At 25.9% G+C, this 25,847-nt stretch overlaps 1 protein-coding gene across 1 annotated transcript; it reads right to left on the reverse strand.

The window, feature by feature from the left end:
• LOC129969673 (mortality factor 4-like protein 1) lies at positions 1 to 25,635 on the reverse strand. The gene is made up of 12 exons (XM_056084330.1): positions 25,390 to 25,635; positions 21,864 to 21,910; positions 21,630 to 21,697; positions 20,810 to 20,896; positions 19,504 to 19,628; positions 18,270 to 18,337; positions 13,870 to 13,968; positions 10,786 to 10,877; positions 10,566 to 10,668; positions 6,652 to 6,721; positions 1,619 to 1,703; positions 1 to 792 (listed from the first exon to the last, which is right to left on the reverse strand). Exons 1-12 carry the CDS (start codon positions 25,415 to 25,417, stop codon positions 711 to 713), a joined length of 954 nt encoding a protein of 317 aa, XP_055940305.1. The 5' UTR covers positions 25,418 to 25,635; the 3' UTR covers positions 1 to 710.
• Positions 25,636 to 25,847: the final 212 nt, after the last annotated feature.

Here is a 25,847-nt window from a genome sequence, read left to right on the forward strand (position 1 = left end):
TTTTAGCAACCATTAATTCTGTCTATTCCAACTGATTGCCAAAGGTTTTCACAAAGTTGCTCTAATAAAATATAACCTAAAAAAACTAATAATGTGTTGGTATTTAAAAAATGTCTCTGAATGTGAAATATTGATCATTTATTAAAAAAAGTTACTCATGCTACTAAAGGTTGCAAAATGCCACAATCTGTCTCAGAATACTATTTGTTTCTAACAGTGACAAAAGATTATATAAATTTACATATATTTATCCACACAAACATGCATTTGGTATTTTATTTTTAATATGAAAAACAAATTTCTTTCAAGATAATGACAAGAAATGTTACATAATAAACAAAAAGGAAGCATGCATATATGTACAAAATGTTTTGTATCTGAATATGAATTAAATTGACCATTTTATATAAAAAATGTATTCACAAAGCACACTGGTAAAGGGTGCATCAATGAATACCATTTGTTTGGAATAAAGATAAAAATGTTATATAAAAATTCACAAACATTTTTCCATATAAACATGCAGTTGGAATTTTATTTTTATTATGAAAAAAAAATTCTTTCTTTGTAATGATAAGAAATGTAACATAATAAATAAATGATAAGCATGCATACATGCTGAAAATGTTTTGCATTTCAATTTGAATGACACCAATCATTATAATTTCATGCAAAAATAATCTTCAGCAGAGAAGACTATTTCATTTTTTTCACAAAGCTCTTCGGTGATATTCAGGTGAAGCAACCACATAGTCTTTTAAACTAAAGAATGATGGATTTTCTGATATGAATCTGAAACAAAAAATACAGATATACATTGAAATTTTTAAAAAATTATACAGAAATTTTTATAACAACCTCCAAAATAAATTATTTTATTAGCATTTTTTAACTAATTACATGAGTCACAAAGAATCAAATAAAAATGTGAAATAAACAATATTTATATAAAAAAAATAGCTGAAATTTTATGATTCTTGCATCTTAAAAGTCATATAGCCAAACATTACGGTTATCAATATAAATATCATGGGTTCAATGAATTCAAATCTTTGATTTCTTTTCTCTTTTCCCTACATCATTTTGATTATCTTAAAACTGTTACACTGATTCAGAAAGATTTTTAAAAGTTCCATGCACCAAAGATGATGTGGATTTAATTTCCAAAAAGTTGGTCACTATCTTTAAAATTTTGAGAATTTTTGCTTTAATATACACACTTTTAGAACATGCCTAATGTAGACAATTATTATATTTATAACATTTAATAATTTATTATTTTATCATGACATTTTCAAAGAGATGTTCTGATGTGTTATTTCTTCCCATGGTCACTTATTATGCCTAACATATTTAGTTTTAAATTATTTAAAGTTACAATTCTTTTAAATCCTTTTTTTTTTTTTTTTTCTGCAGCAAAGATTTAGTAAATCACTTTTCTGAATCACTGGAAGCATAAATTTTTGTCTTAAATAACTTATATTTAATAATGGTTATACTGTTTCAGTGGGGCAGGGGGGAGGGAATTTCACAGCAGAATACATAAAACGATATAACAGAGTACTAAGAACTGAAAAAGTTAATAATAATATGTTAATTTTAAATAAAAGCATAATACCTAATAAAATCTTGAATGTGATCCACTAATGGGGACATAACTCCTGGAGAGGAAGGAATTTGCTGAAGCATTTCTCCAACACTAGCTATAGAGGGAAAATCAAAAGTAAATTAAAGAGCCATTTTAATACATATAAATACTATTCATAAACATAAACTTTTAATGATAATGAAACTCAAAGGGAAATTGAAACATAATCATAAACTGCCACTATAAAATTATTATTTATACATTATAAATATATTGTTTTGTAAAGCCATAAGGAGATGTGATGTTTGGCAATGAAATTAATTTAAAGAAAATAGCAAGAAAAAATAAACTTTCCACACACACACACAAAAAAAAAAAAAAAAAAAAATACCATGGGATTGTGCAAATGCCAACAATATCACAATAATCTCAAGTATCATCCCAGCTACCCAGCTTAAGAAAACAAATCATATAAAACAATTTCAAAATTAAACATAAATAATTTTATATTTCAATCACAAATGAGCTAATGATTTACAGAGATCACTTAAAATCTCCAATATCATACCTGCTAATATTTGTAATATTTAAATAAAAAATTATTCATTATAAATTTAATTAAAAAATTTGCTGGAACATCCAGTCTCTACTATTATGACTAGATTTTATCAAAGCAAAACTTTGGTTCATTAGTATAGAAAATCAAACTGTATTTATAGAAGTTAAAAAAGAAAAGGCAAGAGACAGTGACTTACAGAAATAAACAAAACACAAAGTAGTTAACAACAAAAAAAAAATCTAACAATTTAAAAAACAAATACAACTTCAAACAAACACACATAAAAAAATTCTTTTATCCTCTTAAGTAATAAAATACAGTCAAACCTTGCTTAATGAGCATCACTCATAACAAGTCATTTGCATAACAAGCAAATAAATAAATTAAAAATAACAAAAAAATGACTATTAAGGAACAATATTGCAAAAAATGAGTCACGAGGTGCCATCCATCATGGGATCAGATTCAGAATCATATCTGTATTTAGATTATCAGTCAATGTTTATTGATGGATTTTTAAAAGAAAAATATAAAATTATCTGGACCATAGAAAAAAAAGAAACTTTAGTAAGTATCATGGTTTCATATTGGAATAAAAGAAATATTTACTTCAATAAAGTGTGATTTCAAATATAAGCATAGATAGGAGCTGACTACTAAAGAACTCATAGAGTTGTTTTCTGAATTGCAACAAGAAGTTAAGATTTGAGAAGGTGATAATTTCAGCAGTGGAATTAACCTTCTAGTGAAAAAAGAGAGATATTGAAAGCATGGCCAACTGTTTTAGTATGCTGAGAAGAATTATTCTAATAAGGCAGTAAATATGCCTGTTAAAATTTATTTAACAGTAATGCTGTTTCATTTCTGTCAAATTTTGAATCGTATGCAAAAACAAATGAAGACAATCTTCTTGTAAACAAAACTCTTCTATTTTAAATAATAAATTACATTATGATAAAATGTTTGAATATTTTTTTAATGGGATGCATTGTCTTATTTTATACTGAATATGAAAAAAATTGCTTCACTTGAAAAGTGTTTTACATTATGACTAAGATTCAGAAAATGTTCGTTAAGCAAAGTTCTATTGTAACTTATTTAATGATTATCTTAATCTTTTTTAGTATGTTTTCGAAACTGCTGTTTATGAGTACTAATAAATAAAAATAATGTTAAAACTATTTATTTCAAATATAGCTACATTTTAATTCATGAATATAAAAAGTCACATAACCTATTTTATAATAGGTAAATCATTAAAATATTTCTCTATCAATCATAAAGTAGAACAGATAATTTCTTATTCAAATCATCTCATCACCAGTTTTATTTATTACTACCTCTAACTACCAATAATCAATATTTGCAACTATTTTTAACAGATAAAAGAATTTATAATTTTTAAATTGAAAAGAATTTTTTCACCAGAAAGTTACAATAGAAAAAAAGACTCTTTTGTCTATAACTCCTCAGAAATTATCAAAATCTGACCAAAACTGAATGCTTGGTTAACCCCTTGCAGATCAGTGTTCCAGGACATGGAACACCTAACTTCGCTCACTTCTAAAATCATTAAATTCAAATATATATGGAAAAAAATGTTTATTTTCTTTTAACCTTCTTTTTTAATAACAGATGGCAATTTAAATCAAGCTGATCCATGATTTTCAGCTATAGTATGCTATGTAAAAACCTTTATTTTTCAAAGAATTTTGTTAATTTTTTCCAGTAAAATATAATTGTTAGAAAAATAATTACAACGTTATTTTGTTAGCTGTATCTTAAACTATTTATTCTATATATTTTTAAAAATTTCATAAAGAAAGCATATGTATAATCGTAGGATAAAAATAGGTGTTCCATCGGCTGGAACACTGTGCGGAACGTGTTATTTAGCAGGACGCTATGGCAGAAAGAGAACATCTGTGTCTTCATTTTCTGTTCTTCTCCCTTCTTGAAAAATGAACTCAAATCAAAGAATAGTGTTTGGGAAGATCAGACTCTGGATCTGAAGTTCTGTGGTTTTACATTTTTTTTTTTTTTTTTTTTTTTTTTGTTAATATACCTGGGCATCTTTAGTTAGAGCGGCACGGAGTTTCCTGCTCTTTATTTTGAGCTTTGTTAACGTTTGTTTTATATAATAGTGTGTAAATCTTTAATTAGACAGGGTGGCCATACAATAACTTTCCCTGTTTGGCAGCTTCTACAGCTAAATGAATGAACGAAATGAAATCACATTTCATATACAGACTGTGGAAAGCAGGAAAAAAAATAAATTCCAAAAAAAAAAGTAGTTGAAACTAGAAATAATGGTGCTGCTGTCATATATGAATGAGGAAATTTGCATATTGAGATGGATTATGTAAAATTGCTAGCGTATGCATAACAGCTGCGCCATGCATTCTTTGTATAATGGGAAGAGCAAATGACCTGTTAGCAGTTCCTTCTTGACTGTTGATGTGTGCTTAATGTAGGCCCTACCTTAGCCCAGGAGGCTTTACTGCTATAACTGTTCTACATTAGACAGTGTAATGGTGTGGCTCTAAAGCAAACGCATCTCTTGAAACAGAACATAAGACAGGCTGTCAGGAATATCGAAACTGACAGTTTACAAACAATAGTGGAGAACATCATACATCAAATGCAAGATGTTGTACACAGGGAAAGTCTGAATATCGAAAGTGTTGCATGGCATTCAGGGGACCATAATGTTGATAAATAAAAGATTATCTTTTGTGAATTTCATGAATTCATTCATAACTGTACTCCCACAGTACCAGTATTTTCCCTATTAGCAACTTTTGGTCCTTTTTTTTTTTTTTTTTTTTTTTTGCAGAATTTATTTTCTCATACCTTTCACAGTCTGTATATGAAATGTGGTTTCATTTCATTCATTTGTTTTAGCTGCAGATGCTGCCAAACAGGGAAAGTTATTTTAGGGCCACCCTGTATATATATATTATAGCTTATTTTCTATTTTAAATTTAACTATAGATTTTATTATAAATTAAATGCATTGAAATGGCACAGAGAGATCAACTAATTTTTTTCCAAAACACTAAAAATGCTACGAAAATTGCCCTCCAATAGCAATCCTTGTGATGCACCTTGGATCATGCTAAATCTGCTACACAGACATAATGTAATGTTTTTTTTTAAATTCAAATTCTACAGATTTACCTCATTTTTGCACTTCAGTGCAATGCTTGCTTAGTTGCACTTTTTAGACTGCATTCTAGCATCATAGAGTTCCAGGTGATGGAATACACCCAAATTCAAAACAAACAGTACAATCTTTACAAAATTTAACCTCTGTACTCCTGTAGGCTTAAAAGAATGTTCTTCTTTTAATTCCCATCATCAGAACTTTTTTAATTGCACATGTACAACTTTGAGTGACTTGATGGATAAAATACACCATCCAAATCTTTTTTAATTTCTTGAAGGCTATTTGTTTATTTCCTTATACTTGACAACATGTTTTTTTAACAATTTTGCCAAGTTTACTAAGTTTTAGCACACTTTTAGAAACCACTGGTTCAACTTTTTATATCAATGCTCTTAACTTTTAACCATACGCATGGTGCAGTTTAGCCAAATATGGCTCTTGTGCCAAAAAAAAAAAAAAAAAGAACCAACCAAACTGTAGGCTTAAACAGGTTATCTACATTTTTTTTTTTTTTTTTTTTTTTTTTAAGTTTAAAATAGCAGTGCACTGAAAAGTGTTAACAGAGTTTGAATTAAAGCTATATTTTCAAAATTCAAAAAATCTTCTCTATACACGATAAAAAGGAAATATTGCAAAATATAAATCAAACTTGCTTTAATGCATTATTTATAAATATCATATTATTCCTCAATAAAAGAAATTTGAACTTAAAATATATACACAATGTAAATCTCTCTTTGAAATCTGCATCTCTAATTTTATGAGAAATCCTCTTTACATAAACTTTAAAAAAAAAACTTACTTTAAAAAACACAATAACATTATATTCCAATTGAAAATTAAGTAACAAATGGAGGAAGAATAATAAAAGTCTACATCAAAGGGGGAGGAAGAAGCCTATGTCATAATGATTTTTTTAACATAGAGAGACAAGAGTACTTACTAATACTATCAAACTAAAAAGGATATATATCAATTTACAATCTTATTGCATTCAATTTAAATTGTAGTATGTGCGAGTTAAAATGGTTAATCAAAATGTAAAATCAAGATTATTTAAATATGCATATTACTCAGAATCATACACCAATTTTAAAAAATGAAAGACAAATGGAAATAAAATATAGCACATTTATTGACTGATTTATTGATATAATGGCATTTCAGATATGTTTTATTTCAAGGCATATTTGGCACATTTCAAGGCATGTTTTATTTCAAGGCAGCTTTGTCAAGGAAAATGCATTTTTAAAAAAATATGAGTAAAAAGCTAAAATTCATAAATATTTGAAAATGTTTCTTTAATAAGTGACAAAAGTATTTAGTAAAACTTACTGAACATTCGTAGTAAATGAATAGCTCCATAGATTTCACACATTTTTAAATGCTTGTATTCAGACAGCATCTAAATATAAAGGGGTTTAGAATACTTCCATAATTTATGAAGATAAAAATATGGATACAATAAAAATATTGATAATGAAAAATTAAAGAGTGTGTCTATATAAATTAATTTCTATAAAAGTAATTTCTTATGGTGGGAAAAAAATGGCATTTCACTATTTAGTTACCTTGAAAATGCCAGGATAATTTAAACACATTCAGTGACATCAAGTTTTTTCCCCCTAATAATAATAATGCTACCAAAAAAAATTAGAAAGAAGGAAAAACCCTAGCAGTTTGGGATTTGGTTGGAATATAAATCACAACATCTAATGCAAGTGTCAATTAGAATAGTATATGCTGTATTCATGTGGATACAAATAGTTAAGTGTTATAGTTGACAAAAAAATTGGAACCATTTTTAACATACATTAATAATTAAAAGGAAACAAAATAATTAAACATTAATAGAAAAAAAACATCATGTATAACTTGCTTAGATTAGAATTATAATATTTTAAACTCATAAAATTATTTTTTGATAAAGTCTCATTATCACACATGATAAAATACTACCTCAGAGCAATTAATTATAAAATTATAAAAAGTATTAAAAAATCAAAACATAAGTAAAAATCAAAGTATTCTTGCATTAAATATTCAATATTTTGATATTTGCATTATTTGTATACCTGGTTATTAATAAGCAACTTCTAAAAAACAATAAATGCATAATGGATGAATTCAATTACAAAAGGTACAAGAGCTAGTCTTCAAAGTATTATTTTTTTAAATAAATTATAAAAAATAAAGAAAGCAATATGTATTAAGCAACATATTGCTTCATTAAAAAAAGATAACTGAAAGGAGAAATGTACTTCCATATTTTAAAACTTAAAAGTAGCTTAAAGGCTAATATTTCTTCAACAAATGTTATAATTCTTCGATTTAAAATAAAGAAAATTCTTAATTGAATATATGTCATTTTTTTTTTCTGATTTACATTTTATTTTTTATTTAAACCACTACTGAACATTCACAGAATCTCTTTATCAAGGTGTACTTTCTATTATATTCTATATTCCTGATCTAATTATGTTTGATTTCAAATTTAAAAAGACAAAAATACATACTGTTAATTGAAAAAAATGAATCTGTTACAGTCAAAGTCCAAAATCGGCCAATTCGCATTTTGGCCAACATTGCTGTAAACTTACAGGCCAATATCAGATCTTTTCTGATTTCGGGCTTTAGCCGGCCAATTCGCGAAGTCACTTGGACCGACGGGCCAAAATAGGAAGAAAGAAATCAAGAACAGATTCTTTTACACACTGTTGAAAATGAAGTATTTAAAAATGAGTACTTCTTTGTGCTGTTTTTTTTGTTTTTTTTAAGTACAGTTGTTTTCGAAATGAGTTCAAATAGAAGTGACACATCCGAGTTAAAAATAAGCGTGTAATATATAAAAATATGATCTCGTGTTATTCTGTTCTCATATTAAAGCCATAATAGAAATTATTCAGTGAATGTATATGCTGTAACAACGTGATAGAGTGAAGAAGATTAGATTTACGCCCTTCAAAATGACGAATTATATTTTGAGCAAATTCGTTGCGTATCATGTATGAATACAAAGGCAAATTGAGTACTCAGTTTGTCAACTACATTTAAGGGTGATTTTTAGTCTTTTTCTGCTCTTTGGACCTAATGTTAAAGATCCCAGATTGCATTGTCTCCCGAAATATCGCTTCAAAAATATAAAAAATTTTGCAAAGGCAAATAGCAAACACAAGGGCTAATTAAAACATATGTGAAGGAAAAATAGTTTTTTGTTAATGCTATTTAAAGACATTTCTTTGTTGTCGCCATCTGTCGTATTGCACCTAAAACATGTCTTCATTTACATTATATACATAAATGTCTTATATTTATTTTAATTTACTCTTAATATTGTTTTTTTTTCCCCTTGTAAAAAAGTTTGTATTTTATGAATCAATATTTTGGAAGAAAAAGTAATCTGGAAAATTTAGCATTAAGTCTATGGGACAGAAAAAGACTGACGATCACCCTTAAAACATTTCTTGGAATACACCACTTTTGTGACAGTTACCCTATTCAGTAGCACATTGGACTGAAGATCGAATTCTGTATTCGAATCCCTCTGGGTCAAACCATGTCAGTCGAGATTTCTTTTTGCAAATTTAGGTTTACATAATTTCTGAAGATTTGGAAAAACACATACTCATATTCGAATCCATGTACGTATTCAAAAAATTAATACATGCATTTCTCAAATTTAAGTGTATTGCACTCGAAGCTATTATAACATGAAGTACTGAAGAATGAGTACATTTTACTTATTTTTAAGAATACTGTTTAAAGTGCCGCCTACCGGTTAATCTACCATTATCACATCGGGCTTTAGCCAAGGATTCCCAGCCACTTTGCGAAATGACCAGCCAAAGTAGAATATAAAATATTAATTGAAGTACTTCGGACTATGGCCAAAATGCGAATTGGCCAGCCAATTCGCAAACTGGCCAATCGGGTTTAGGCCATAACAAATATAATAGTCAAGTTTGATAAAAGAATTTCGAATTATAAAACCTTGCAAAAATTTTACCCGTTTAATCTTTTCTCACCCCAAGAAATGCAATTTTTTTATTAATTTATTGTTATTAAATAGCAAGTAGAAAATAACTAGGACAGATTATAAATGTGAATGCATTTACAATTTAGAATACCTCTTTATAAACAATATTTGATATCAGATTGCTGCCATTTTGACTTGATGTGTTAACATTATGACTTCAGTAACTTGAATTTTTTGTTTGCTACTTTTTGCAATTAATACAAGAATATTATCATATCCAGTGACATTTGAAAAATTATGTAAATTACATGATTTATGAAAGCTACCATTTTAAAATAGAAAAAAATTTTGAGGGAGCTACATATTCTAGATGTATATGCTATTTTTAAAATGGCAAAAGAAACTCTTTCATAAAACTTGGTAGATTTCAATATTAAAGTTCATTTTCAAAATATCAGACACGGACAATATGAACTCCATACCGATGCTTTCAACTCGTCTAAAAATGAAAGATATAAAACCATGCGACTAAAAGCAAGCCTTAAGGATATATTTTCATATCTTTAAGGTTTCTTTAATGCTAAATTGGGCAGGCAATTCATGATGTCTATGATATCTTAATATAAACTGTAAACAAATAATATATTTTAATGCAAATTAAGTATGGGATTTTTAAAAAAATCCTATCAACTGATATCTTAATTAATTGTATCAATTACATTCACTTTATATTAGTTGACAAAAAAGGATATTGATAGCAGAAATAATATGCAGAATTTAATCGTAGATTAATTCTAAAATAAAGTTAATATCTTAATATAAATCTGAAAAAAAAATATAATAATCTACAATAAATAAAAAATTTTAAAAATTCTTGATTAAAAAACGTGATAATCATGAATAAACAAATTAAGAAATAATTATATTGTACTTAAAAGTGAAAAATAATATTAAAAAAACATAAATAATTATGAATAAACATACTACCAAATAATTATATTGTACTTTTCCTTCCCCCCTAAAAAAATTCTTTTTAAAGGATAAACATTTTTAATGAGATAAATTCTTAATAAATCATTAATAATGGGGAAAAAGTATAGTTCATTCTTATTGTCATTAAATTTAAGCTACAAAATTAACTATGCAAAGAAAGATCGGGCTTCAATATTATTTTAATTAAAATCCATTACAAAAAGTTAGGTCAATTTACAGTTAAAAGTTAGGTTTATATTTACACTTATGGCAAGACAAATACATTTTCTCAAATATTTACCTCAGCATATTGTGGCCTTTCAAATTTATAAAGCAACATATTTCCAAGTAATCCATTAAAACAATCACGAACCCGGTTGCTTAAGCTGACAATATAAAGTTCCCTAGATTTAAAAGTAAAATCATATATTAAAAGGAATATAAGGAAAAAAATATCAAGATTTAAATACAGCTAATAACATTTATAGAAACTTTAAAAATAAAGAAAACAGTTTACTAACTCGCTTTGAGATAAGCCTTTAACAGATACTTTCTCTTTTACATAACTTGCAATAATATGATCAACAGTTACTCGTGCTGGCAGCAGCAGAATCTTTTAAAAAGAAAATAATAATAAAAAGCATTATATTTAGAAAATATTAAAATAATTTAATAACATTATATATAACAGGAAAAAAAATACATTTCTTTTCTTAAAAAATAAACACATATATGAAGAATATATATAGTAGAGTCTTAAAAATATCAAAGCATAAAAAAGGGAATCAACCTCTATTTAACATAAAAGATCAAACCTTAAATCAAATAGTAATTAATCCTAAATAGGAATCAATAGCTTTCTTGAACAGATATAACAAATACTACATGGCTCTGTTTTTTTTAAAAAATTATTTTAACAATTTTAAATTCAATTTCTAACTAAAATTTGAATGCATGAAGCGAATTTATTTGATTAATAAAGAAAATAATTTTAAAATTTTCCTGATAATAAATCATTTTTGAGGACATATTTTTGATCCAAATGCACATTTAACCATAATGCTGAAATTTATGCATTTATTGATAACTTTTTAGTACAGAATGTACAATGTGATAGCTTTACATTGTAAAAGTTACAATTATTATTTACTAGTTTATTTACTTTTTAAATACAAAATCTGATAATGTTTTGAAAAATCCTTGAAAGAGATTATTATATCTTAACTCATTAGAACTTGCTGTAATATACATCATGATTTTATGCAAAATTTTGTTTATGCTTTTCAAATGAAGAGAAAAAAAAAAGACTTTCATCTATATGTGTCAGTTCCTGCTTTTCTCTTTTTAAAAGATTTAAAAGATATCTAATAAGACTTATTTTGAATTCAAAAGTAATTCATTCAAAGTGAGTAATGTGTTCATTTAGTTAATGTGTGCGTATTTAGTCTGCAAATTAGCATACAACATTGTAATATTATTTTAAATTTGGCAAACAAATGAATTAAATCAATTACAAGAGCCAAATACTGCCTTCAACTAGTTTTATTTGGGAAGAGAATGAAAAGATGCAAAATTCTATAAATATAAAAACACACAGTTATTAATACATTAGAGCCTGGTACATGCATTCAATATGAAGTTGCAATAGGATGCGAAATTCATATGAATTTTCTTAATATGAATTTAATTCTCCAAATTAATTCTGTTTAAATTATAAGTGCAGAAGATAGTATAATCTTCCTGCACTTATAATTTAAACAGAATTTCGAGTAAGAAAAAGAATTCAAGATCCATTTTCTCAAAATATGTTAAAGGAAAGAAAAAATAATTGTCATTCAAATATCGAATCTGAGGATTATTCATGTCTTTTTAAAAAAGCATTCATCATTTGTTAATACAATTAATAAGTTTTAGAGATAAAAAAATGATAATACAGAGTTATTCAAAAAATGGACTTAAATCTAATTCATTTATATGTCACAAAATATAAATTGAATATGATCAACCTACATGCCAAAGAAAAGAGGAAGTTCCAAAATTTTATTTACTACCACTTGGGTGATGTGAACTGCGTACTACGGTACTCAGATCAATAAACAAGCACTTTGTTTCACCTTTAGTTATGAGTAAAATAGTTACTATGTAGCATAAAGTTTTCTGCATTCTTGAGTTAGGAATAAATAAGTTGGCAGTTACAGTGCAGCAGGTACTTCATCTCTGATTCGACACTAAACCACCAACTGAAAGCATAAGGTGTTGGGTTATATAATTTGAAGAAACTGGATGTTTTTGCAAAAGAAAAAAGTCTGTACTGATCAAGTGTGCTAGAGGATGAGGTCAGACGAACAGAAGATGGTTTTGTTCGTAGTCCAAGAAAGTCAACTAATAAAAATAGTATAGAACTACAAATAAACCAACAACTGTATGGGAAGTTTTAGAACAGTATTTACTGTACAAATCTACTGCTAATAACTTGTATATTCTCTCAATGAGAACTTCAAAGTGAAGTGAATTTAATTTTTGGGTTAAATATTAGAAATGAAGGGTGGCATGTTTCTACAACACTTAATTTTTAGCGATGAACCTACGTTTCATGTTAAAGGAAAAATGAACAGACACAGTTTACATATTGGGTATGTAAAATAGTCTACAACAATGTGAGAGAGACTCAGTGAAAAATATATTATGTGTCCTATCAAGGACAAAAGTTTATGGACCACTCTTTTTTTTATCAAAAGCACTGTAAGTGGAATAACATAATACGACTTGTTGAGAAAAAATAGTTTTTTCCTCAATGTAACAATGATTCACAAGATTTCATGTTTGAACTGGATGGAATTCTGTCCCATTGGCATCATGATGTCCGAGGATTTTTAAATCAAACCCTTCCACAATGTTCGATAAGTCACATGGGAAATCAAGACCTAGATCTAAACTTATGAACACCGACTTGATCTCCTTTTTCTTGTGAAGCACTTTTAAAGAAGTTGTTTATGTCCCACCTCTACCAAAAATTCTGCAAACCTGCAGAACCATGTTACTGCTGCAGTGCATTCAGTAATATCAGAACGCTTTATCGAGTGAAGAACAAGTATGACTATCAGATGTTTGCCACATAGCAAAGGGGAGATATATAACTTGTATTAAAAAAATTTGAAGCTTTGCTCCTTTCATTAGTATGTAGATTGTTCATGACCATTTTATACTTCATTAAATGTTAATTAATTAAAATGGGTCCATCCTTTTGAATAACTCTGTTTATTTAATAGATTGAAAACACTTCTTCTCCCTTTTAATCAATCTGAAATCCTGAATTTTGCATATTTTAATACTCAAAAAGGCAAAAATCTACCTTCAATGGATTTCAATAGCAGTTGTTTTTTAACAGTGTAACTGTTTGTGGTCAAGTTTTATAGCTTCAAAGCATAAACAGAAAAAAAAATGCATTTGCCCAAAAGTTTCATGGTTTTTTTTTTTTTTTTTTTTTTTTTTTGCAGTTTGTTTTTTACTGTTTAATCAAAAGAATAATTTTCGTAAACATATGAATAAATATAAAAATATGTCACTATATACAGGTTTCATGTTTATAAATAACATAATTTTACCCTCTTTTGACGAGTAACAAGATCCCAATCATCTATCAGCCATTCTCCCAAAAGTTGTGGAACATCTAATTTAATTTCTCTTTCAACTTCAATTTCATCCTGAAATAAAAAATTAATCATTTAAAAATTAAACATGAAAAAGACATTATAAGGAATAAATAAGGATACAAAGAGAATAGAATTAAATATAGAGGACAATTTGTTACTAACAAAATTCAATTCATAATAAAATGAATAAAATATAGGAAACATGACAAAAATAAATCTCAAAATGTAAAACTTTTATAAGGAAGTTTGATTTTCATTTTGTATGCTAGATGTCATTGTCAAACTAGTTAGTTCATCAGAATTACTGATTATGTAAAATTTCAATTGAAATGACTTAGTCTTCATGGCTTCTTCATCAAAATATTTTTGAATTTAAATTTTAATAGTCATGTAACATACTACTTCAGTAAACTTATACAGTTATGTTTATATTGCTATATGTCTATTTAATTTTTTTTAACATTTCACCAAAAATTTGAAATTTAGATTCGAAAAGGAAACTAATTAAATTCCAACAAATCCAGAAACATTCTTGCTGAATTGACACACATTCATAAAAAAAAATTAATAAGGACAGAAAGCAGAATCATTCAATATCGAAGCAATGAATGTACTATAAAATATATCTCATGAATTATGTAACATGTCAGAGAATTATTTTATAAAAATTTCTTTAATTCAATAAAATAAAAATCAATATATTTAAATCAGAAAGCAAAATTTTCTAAATCAAGCTACTTGCTGCATTCAACAGAAAAGCATCCTTTGGCAGTTATGAACCTATCATTAACTACTCTATATCTTTTGCGAGAAACTAAAAAAGTAAAATTTTATTCTGCATTCTCTATGGAGAAAGCTTTTGACAAAGTTTGCCAGTTTTGACTACTGAACCAGTTTCCAAACATTTCACATCATATGAAAGCTCATTGTGCCTAGATATATTATCATGAGTTGCTTGCCTTTCACCGCTCTTCATTCATTGGAGAAATTGGAAAGATAAAACTTCATTATATATTATATATGAAGAAAACCAGCAACAAATTTCACTAGTTTAAACAAAAGTACCAACTTCAAAAAGTTCTGTTTCATAAGAATATTCATGAGCCTTCATAAGTCATTAAGGAGTATCTATTCTTATTCTCTCCATTTTGAGAAATATTGTAAAATAAAACTTCAACATAGCCTTCAATCTCAAGAATTGGAAAGATTTCACCACTTTTGTCATCAACACAGCAATCCTATATTTGAACTACAATTTTATTACATTTTTAATGTAATAAGATGTAGTTCATCAAAACTGACTAACATAAATTATTTTTAATAATACTTTTGGTAGATATATTAATGCCATTAACACTTTAACATTAAGACGGTGGTCCCATGTGCTAGGAAAATTTCAACTTAATACTGAAGACCAGTTTTGAGTTCCTCTTATTTTGACGAGAGATTGGCAATTCTGAAATCGCAATTGCAATAATTTTGTGAGGTCAAATCATTTTAGTGTGCGGGAAGAGGGTCTTTCTTTCACAGTTCCTTCCCATGCTCCTTAAGGTGATAAAGAGAGGGAGGGATCAGTTAAAAAAGTTGGTTCATATTTTCAAAGTTTCCGTAGTAGTGCAATAGGAAAACTTTTTGTGCTAAATAGGAGTTTTTAAAAAAATTTCTCTTTACAGCACAATAAATGGTAAATACAAACATAGACTTCATTTTATATTTCAAACTTCATATATTCTTTTCAATTTGAAAATTTACTATACTAATATATAATATAAAAATTCTTAAATTTACACTATGGTTTAGAAGGCAGGCTTTGGAGAAACAAGTCCCAAAAAGGGGGGGGGGAAACATTTTTTTAAATTTTTTTTATTTTAAGAATCTAACGATTTGATATTAAGAAAAAATCTAGCGGGATTAACTTCCCTTCAATTTTTTGGCATATTTTCTCACAATGATTTATATATTTCATAATATAATGAAAACAATAGTATAAGCAATTCTTTTTCTCCATTATAGAAAAAAAATTAACAAAAAATTGAAATTTTGATAAGAAAACATGACACATTTTATATAAAAATATTTTTAATCATTTTTTTTCATAACCTACTAACAAAAAGATTAATACATATCAAGAATTTTGATGATAAAAACATATACCAAATTAAATCTTTCAATTAAATCATTTCTATTTTAATTTTTCAGTTAGCATGCCTACTTGTAAATGGACAAACAGGCAGATTCCCTATAAACAGATTTCAATAAATAATTTGATTAATATCTGCAGTTTTGGTGCTAGGACCAGAAATGAAGTTTCATCTGTCACATTTGAATTATCAAGTTATACTGATTTCATTCTCACCTCCCCCAAAACAGACACTTACTGAGGCAGATTTAAAACTAGGAGAATTACAAAACTCTGCAAAATTTAATTTATGTAGGATTGCAGGTGTGTGCATGTGTGTGTTTTTAAATATGCTATATTCTTAAAAGGAATCAATTCTTCAATTCACTTTTGCGCCTTGTGAAATTGCATGCAATACTACTCTGGTGCAGGGTCTAACCAACTAAAGACATCCAAATAGATAATTCACATAATAATATTTTCCAGAATAAACAGATAATAATTGCTGAAGAGTTATTTTTTATTCTCACTATCTAATATAGAAATTGTCTGAAATTTTGAATATGTATAGGAAATATCATGTTTAAATAGCATTGAAGGATTTCAAAGTCAACAACACTTTCTTCTTCCAAATGAACAAGATTAGTGACATAAATACTGACTTTCTTATTCTAGAACTATATGAATTATATATCCTATGATTTACATTATTGCCTTTGATTTTCTAAATGTTTAATTTTTACCTCATTTCAAGTGTTACAACAGAAATAGAGAATTTGTTAAGTATCATAAATATATTATGGAATAAAAGAAACTTTCATCTATTTCTCAAGGAAAAATATTATATAAATGTTAGGCTATATAAGTTTTTACTAGACAGTCATCATACAACAATTTAAATATTAATAGAGATCTGTTATTTATAAGGAATTTTCAGAGATATTTTTATTTTGTTAACTGGAAGTTTAAATGCAATATTTTTTCAGAGATATTTTTATTTTGTTAACTGAATGTTTGAACGCAATATTTCTTCAAGAAATTTTTAAAAAATATTAATAAATTTGACAAAAATTATTAAACATATAACAATTACAAGTGAAACGAATCAATATTAATTATTTTCTTAAATTTCATTCAAGAGAGTTTTCTTGTTACGATAATTATATGAAGCTTCAAAAACAGTCTTATACCTTACAAAATTGCTTCAGGAAAAGAAAATTGTTTTAAAATAAAATCATTGATTAAAACTTCTTATGTGAAAAAAAAAAATGAAGTTAAATTCTCAGAATGAAAGTGAAAAGCCAAGAAAAAAAGCAAGGCGATAGCCCAACTTGCACACAGCAATTGAAAGATGATTGATATGCGTCAACCAATATATGTACACTTTGAAAAGGGAGACTCCATGTCATGCTGTGTTGTTCTTGAAATTTCAGGCAATAAAAGGAGGATAACTTGAAAATAGTTTAGATGTTAAAGAGTTTATATAATTATTTTCACAAATTTTGGTGAAATATATTTTATCAAAACAAAACAAAAAATTTTGTTTTAAATTATGACTGCAAAATAATAATGGAGTATTCTTAATGGTAATCTTAGCTTGCCAAGTAATAAAATCAACTGGAATGAAAATTGATGAAATTATTTCAATTGTTGAAATTGGGAATGGTCTCTAAGCCTTATTTTGCAATATTAATTGTTCTATAATATTATATATTATTTCAACTATAATTTGATAGTGGAATTAATTATCAACTGTAATTTGGTAGTGGAAAGGCAGACGACCCTTGTTGATGTGCATAAATGTCATAGACTTTCATATAAAATAAAATTGCAAATCCAATACATTAGATACTTTGATTGTGATATCTGAACTTTGTCAAGGTTTTTCCACATAAAGAATGCATAGTGATAATTTACTTTTGAAATATTCTTTTAAAAATGGATGATGGTTAAACAAGAGTATCACTGATTTTATATCAAATTCGGATGAGCTTAATATGACCACTATGGCACTAATTTCACATGAAATATAAATCGGCAAAATCAGTATAGTGTTTGTATTTGGCAGAATGGTTCTTTGGTTTTGCCAACTATTTTAGAAATACAGATGATGAGTGTTGTTGAAAATGACTAGTGTAAAATTAAATCCCTTTTAATGTTATACTTTCATTGAGGATTTTATTACTGAAAAATAATATTAAAATATTTTAAAATTACAAAAACTACAACTTACTGCAAAACTTGGCTCAATCCTGGGCTTAGTTTTTTTACCTTCAGGCTGCTCTGTATCTGAGGGAGGTGCTGTAATATATGAATCACAAAAAAAAAAAAAAAAAAAAAAAAAACATTTCTAAAAAAGAACTTTTGCAAATAATTAGCTCTCAAATGTATTTTCATCCAAATCAGATACTAATAAAAATAACAATCTCAAGAAATTCTATTAAACAACACAAAAATGTAAATTTATGTGCAATTTTCTCTTATTTAAAATTTTTTAAATTATAAATGAAATTTGAGCTTAAAGTTGATAACAAGTTTCTAAAATATATATAATTTTGAACTGAACAGATGTACATATAAAGAGATAATACTAAATGTCATACTTTTTTTTCATATTTCCGAGGTTTATGATAAGCAAAAATGCTAAATAAAATTGATTATCTTATAGATTTGCAATATTTAGTCATAATCAAAAAAAAAAAAAAAATTTGAGCAGCACGTTAATTTTTCAACAGGTCAAAGCAACATTAGAATCGTTTGTTAATATTTCTAATGCTCGTTTTTTATTTATTTTTTTAAATATAGCAACTATAATATTCTTTACAATGTCTTCTTAATAGTAATTTTGTTGCAGGTTATAAACAAACTTAATTTATCAAATTTTGATCCTTTGCAAATACAAAAATCAAAGTAATAATTTTGTGTCAATGTCGGTCCTCCCCCCCCCCCCTTTCTATTAGTGTTCGATAAATAACAATTTTTTAAAAAAAGGCTATAGAATAACTTACAATTTCTACATTTATAAACTTTTGTTTGTTCTGGTTGTTCAAAAATATTCTGTAATTATTTTCATTTAACACATTTCAATTTCCAAATTTGCTGGACTATAATAATATCGCTAATATTCCCTTTGCACTATTCTTATCTTTACCTCATCACTTCAAAACTTGAAATTATAAAATGTGTAGTTAAATAAAAGGAAAATGGTATGATCAGCATAACATATTTTAATAATTTAATTTTTTTTAAATCTATAAGGATTCTTTTTAGATCAAGAAGGGAAAAAATCATTTTATGATAATAGTTACTGTTAATAGCATTGATGACATGCGATTTTTACACACACTTCTTTCTGTACAGGAACAAAAAACAAAGCCAATGAGCTAGTGAAAGCATACTAAAACAGACGTTTCAGATAGTGTAAAATTCAAACAATTCAATTTAAAAATTTAAGACTAAAACTTTACATGATGCTTGTCGCTTTTCAGGCTTTGGTTTTGGAGTTTTATCAAAAGAAGGTAAAGTAATAATTTCTCTTTCCTTTTCGTCTTTTTTTGGAACTATCTTCATGGGTTTGGATTTCTTAACTTTCCTAAATGAAAAATAATTAAATAAATATCAATTAGTATCAACTAGAAACAAATTATTGAATAACATATTCCAAATTCTTTAAAATTCAATCAAATAATTTTCACTTTGAATGAACTTCCAATATTCAAAAGAAAATAATATGGAAAATGCATAAAAATATAAAATTCCTGAACTAAAAAGATTTATCCTATCCTATTTATAAACAAATTATCAAATTAAAAAAATGAATCAAAATAAAAAGAATGAAAAAAACACATAAAAAATGACTAAAAAAATTGAAAAAAGTAGGAAGAACTTGTTTTATAAACAGGCATTTTAAAAATAAATTTTATAATTTTTCTTGAATGTGCACCAATGAAAACATATATTCTGACACCCCAAAAACAAGAAAGAATTTATATAAATTGAATTCTTACATACAGAAATTTATTAGAAAATCACATAACAGTTCAAAGACTAAAGGATGCAAGAAAAAGTTTCATTCATTCACATGTAACATTACTCATCAAATCAGTATAATCTACATTTGTTTCTATTTATTCAAGGCTGCTAAAAAATTTCTAAAGATAAAATAAATTCTTCAGATAATCTTTAATGACAAAGCTGTACATTATTTTTTATAAGAATTTAAAAATGAAAAAGAAAAATATTAATACCAAAATCATATAAAACGTACTTAGAAATGAAAGAAAAATATACTGCATAAATACAGCTTTTAGAAACTATTATAAACATTAAAAAAAAAATAGATAGAGAAAATTTAATTCTAACTTGATTTTTATATTTTTTAAAAAGAAGCATAAAGGTGAATATTTGAAATAAATTATTATTAAACACAGATGATAGTCTGAAATAATTTTATAAACTGTGTTTAACTTACCTGGATAATAAATCAGAGACACAATGCAATATAATGCTTAAGTTACATGAATCTGAGAAATTTATAATAAAAATTTGTCACAAAGACAAAACACAAAACGATTATATCCTTAAAAAAAACATTGAATTTTGTTTATCGTTTATTTCATTTTAAAACATGCTATAGTGAAAGCCTTACATAATACTTTATGCTTAAGAAGAGTAAGCTCATAATTTTAACCTTTATAATTCAAACTACAGCTGAAATTATTTTCAGGTAAAATTATATTTAAAAAATGATGAACTAAGATTTTTTAAACTTACTTATGAGTCTTTTCAAGTTCTTTCTGCTTTTGAAGATTAACCTCATTATATTTCAGTACTCTACATTCAGGTACCCATTCATCCCAACTGTAAATTTAAAAATGTTTATGATTGCAAGAAAATATTATTTAGAATTTTATAAAAAGTATATCATGATACAAATAAAGCAATGCCAAAAAATGAAATAAAATTTATAGAATAAAACAGATATAAAAAGCATTTGGAAAGAAAAGAATATTGCTACAAGAAACAGCTGAAAAGGACAGCAGTACAATACAAAAGTTTAATAAACCGTTTTTTAATTCTATCATTTCTGAAATGAAATCAATTGAAGCCCTGATTTTGTTTAAAGTAGATTTCACATTAAGGTTTCTCCTCCTTTAATTATGTAGAAATGTTTAAAACTTGGTAATGTTCCAAGTTTCCTGAATTTTAAAGGTCTGGATTTCACCAGTAATTTTTTTCATATGATATAATCAGTTTTTGTCAAGACATACACAAAAAGAAGTCATACAAAACTTCTTTTAATATTTCAATTAACATTTGACCATGTCAATAAATATCAATTAAAAAAACTGTTTTAATTGTAACTTGGTATACTTCTCTCTGTTTGCTCACTCAAAATGATATGAATTATATGACTAAAAGAAAAGAATTTTTAAGAAAATTAAATTGTACCAAAATATAAAGGAATATATGATCTTTATTCAATAAATATTTAATAAAATGAAATTCTAATTCTTATCTCATTCTGACATACAGATCATGCTGTAAGGATACAGTTTAATAATACATAAATACAAATAATGAAAGAATATACTTTTTGTTCCATCCACTGTAATGAATGAAGTACTTCATATGCTTGTCACGAATCTGGGCTCTCAAGCACTATAAAATAAATGAAAACTAAGAAAAATATTTCAAAGGTATTTAAAATAATATAAGATAAGCATGCAGGTAATAAGAACAGGCCATGTGCTAAATAAATTCAAGAAAAATAATTATATTTTAAGTAGGATTAATTCAAAAATAATAATTACAAACATGATCTTACTTTTGCTTCATAAAGAAGAGGCCCATGGAAACAGAGAACCTTCTCCCCTAAAATAATATCGATCATTCTTGAAAAAAGTATACAAAAATGATTTGAATAAATAAAAAAAAAAAAAAAAAACTTAATGTTCAAAAATTTTCTAAATTCACAAATTAATGCAGCATTTTAATAAAATAAGGGCTATATATTTAAATAATAAGTACAGCACATTATAAACAAATTTCTTTTTCTTCTGTGTTATATCCCTATTATTAATAAATGGATTTTATCAAATCTCTCATAAAAATACACATATACCCACATTAAACTAGATAATAAACAATCACATTTTTAAAATTAAATTACAACAAATAAAGACATGCATAAAATTGACACTAATTTTTACACAATTTATCAAAATACATTTTTTTAATTAGCTGATTAAATATTAAATATTAATATATTAAAATATATTATATTAAAATATTAATATATTATAAAAAATATTAATATATTAAAATATTAATATATTATAAAAAATATTAATATGTTAAATATTAATATATTAAATATTAATATATTAAAAAATAAACATTCTTAGAAAAGATTGCAAAATCAATGTAAATGTAAACACAGTTGCTAAACATTATAAACAAGTTTGAAGTAATGGAAATAAAGCCAGATAAATTCCATTATACTCTTTTTTATCTAACATAGTAAGATGATGCAAGAAAACTCGGGAATGAATTGGCAAACGGCAAGAATAAATCTTAAAACAAATACATCAAATAATCTAGTAGATAACTTAGTAAATAAAATATTAAGTTTATAAATTTTTTATACACTTCTTTCTGTTTTAGAAAATGGCCAAAAAATTTATATAAAACTGCAAAAAAAAAGAGTATTTTATCGCAAAGCATTCCAACCTGAAGATTTCTTTCAGTTACAATCACGCAAACATCTTTCTTTTGTAATTCTTTATACCTATCTCATTTGCTCTCAATTAATAGTTCCAGTAAATGCTTAAACATTCTGTTAATTTTCAAATCAAAATTTTTCATCTTTTTAAGTATTTGTTCTTCATTTTGTTAAATAGCTCTCAATATATCTAATATATACTCTGCTGATTTTTCATTACTTACATCAAATACCTCAGAATTTTTCAGCCATTACAGTCATTTATATTGCACTGCTAATTTCTGTGAGTTTTTACAATAAGAAAATTATTATTATTGATAATATTCTTAGTTAATTAATATTCTGATTAAGAAACATCTTAATTTATTGCAACTAAGAAATCATAAATATTTCTCAATTTAACTGAGTTCTAAAAATCAAAAATTTATTGTATGCATACAAAACCAGATTTTTGTAAAAAAATTACATTTAGCATGTAGAAATTTGATATTTCATTCTTTGGTTGTCTGAGGTATTTCTTAGCTGATATTAAATATATTTTTTAAAAAGAATTCTTAGCATAAATATATTTTATATAATTAGCCAGAAGATATGCTGGTCTAGTCAAGTTGTAATCTTATCAAGAATATTTCAGACACAGTTGTCACAGAATAAGAAGAAGAAAATATCTAGCACTTTTGTAGAGTGCTTAAGAAACATAAATATATATACAAATAGTGATCCACTAATAATATATATATATATATATATATATATATATATATATATATATATATATATATATATATATATATATATATATATATATATATATATATATAATGTCAAATACAAAATAAAAATAATTCTGAAGAAATTATTATGAATCAACAGATTTCAGCCCATTAACTTTTGCTCCATAAGTTTCTGGATTAAGGTACTATGAAGCTAAGGTTAAGGAATTATGGACCTTAATATTATGGAAGTAGAATAAAAAAATATCTTTGGATTAATTTTCTAATTAGCACTTGAAATGCTATGTAAATACTTTATTTTAATGCAAAAGGTAAACTATAATAGACATAAAAAATAGATGTAAATTGTACTATGCTGTTTATGTGCAATATCTATAAAATTAATAATGAGATCTTAACAATACAATGAAACTTTTTCATATGAGAAATGTTGTAACTGAACAACAAATTAAAAGTTTCAGTATAAAATAAAAATAATTATTAAAATTAGTTTGAAACAAATAGTGGTCAATTAACCGAATAAAAACCAACATGACACAGACTTGAAAAAAAGAAAAAAAATCATAGAATAGTAAATTCTGCTATACATAAATACTATTAGTATTTATGTATAGCAGAGTATTAATTTATACGAAAAGTGCTTCAGATATTAAAGACAATGTAATTATTACATAAAAAAATTAATCTCAAAAATGATAAAATTCAATTCTGAAACAATATCCCTGATAGGCAATGTCACATATAAAATAAAGATAATGCTAAAAGAAAATGTTAAAAATAACTTCAGACTGAAGGAGAATATTACGAATTTGCAGATCTTCTCTACAATCCAGTATATATATAAATAAAATTCAAAGTTTGCCATCCCATTACTACATAATGTTCAAGAACATTCAAATTAAAACAAGCACAAAAATGGGGTAAGCAAGTAGTAACTTTTTAAAGATAATTCATCAAATGTTTTAATCATTTTTTTTAATTATTTCATTATATTAGTTGCGAGTTTTAACAGACTTCAAAAGAATTTTTTTCATCTTAACAAGAAACCGATAAACAAAAATTGTAAATAAAACACAAAATTTATGGTCTTAGAATTAATAATTACTCATTTACACACATAAATAAATTGTCTGAGTCAGCCACTAGATGCCAAAACAAAAACCCGTTAAATATCAAATGAGCATAAAAGACATCTCTGAGAAATTATATACAATGATTCTATTATATAATCAAAAATTTAGATGGCAACAATTATACTTGTAAAAGTATAATTTTAAAAAATATGCAAAAATTTTTTTATTGGTTGTTTAATTGTTTATCTGTAAATAATACTGAGAAAAAAAGATTGATTTCTTGTTTAAATACAATTTTATAAAGGAATGCTTATATTCTTCTTTCAGGTGTTTGGGTTTTTTCTTCCCTTTCATACCGAAATTAATCCCAAATACAACATGCAGATACAAAAAAAAAAAATCTATCACACAAAATATGTACACATATTCAACTACAAATATACAAAATTATGTATTTGTGTATATTGACGGTCCAAATTTTGGCGAGTTTCAGACCGAGATTTCGATATAACGTTCGTTTCATTTCGAATTGACAATAAAACATGGCGGCCGTTTATATCCATAATTATCCAAAATTCAATACATACGAAATTCTATTAGTGGTGCTTGCTACATTAAAAATCATATGGATTATATTTGATCCACCAATTGTTTAGCAATATCAATGGCATATTTTGTTTATTAAAAATCCATGATATCTCGAATATTTTACATAAGCATTCTTAAAAGTAACATATTTAAGAAAGTTTTCTATAAAACTCATTGCAAGTTTTCTTTCAGAAACATTAAACTTGGTAATCAAAGTAAAAAATAATTATTTACCTTCCGTGAACCGTGGTTTTGGTGCCATGTTAAAACACAAAGAAAAATTTGTGAAACTTGTATTTTATATTCTCAGGTTTTTCGTTCACAGATTTTAAATTGATTTGAAGTAATTATATTCCCCAGACATATAGAAGTAGTAAACTAAATATAAGCAGATGATGATAAAATTCACAGAGATCTGCTGTTATATTGTTTTTCCAGGATTTTAGTTTCTGAATCACAACAGACAGACAGAATTCAAAAAAATTCTCCTGGTAGGTTAAATAGTTGATTGATTGATTTGATACGTTTGAGGGTTTATCTGTCTACAACTATTTGAAGAAATAATTATCCATTAAAAAGCTCATTAGTAGAAAAAAAAATACTTATTATGAATTTGCATAGCGACATTTTAGTTTTAAGATGGTTTTATGAAGTGATATTTAGTTTCTAAAAAGTGAGATCCTCTCAATTTT

Source organism: Argiope bruennichi, chromosome 5 (assembly GCF_947563725.1).
Source record: "Argiope bruennichi chromosome 5, qqArgBrue1.1, whole genome shotgun sequence".
Lineage (NCBI taxonomy): Eukaryota > Metazoa > Arthropoda > Arachnida > Araneae > Araneidae > Argiope > Argiope bruennichi.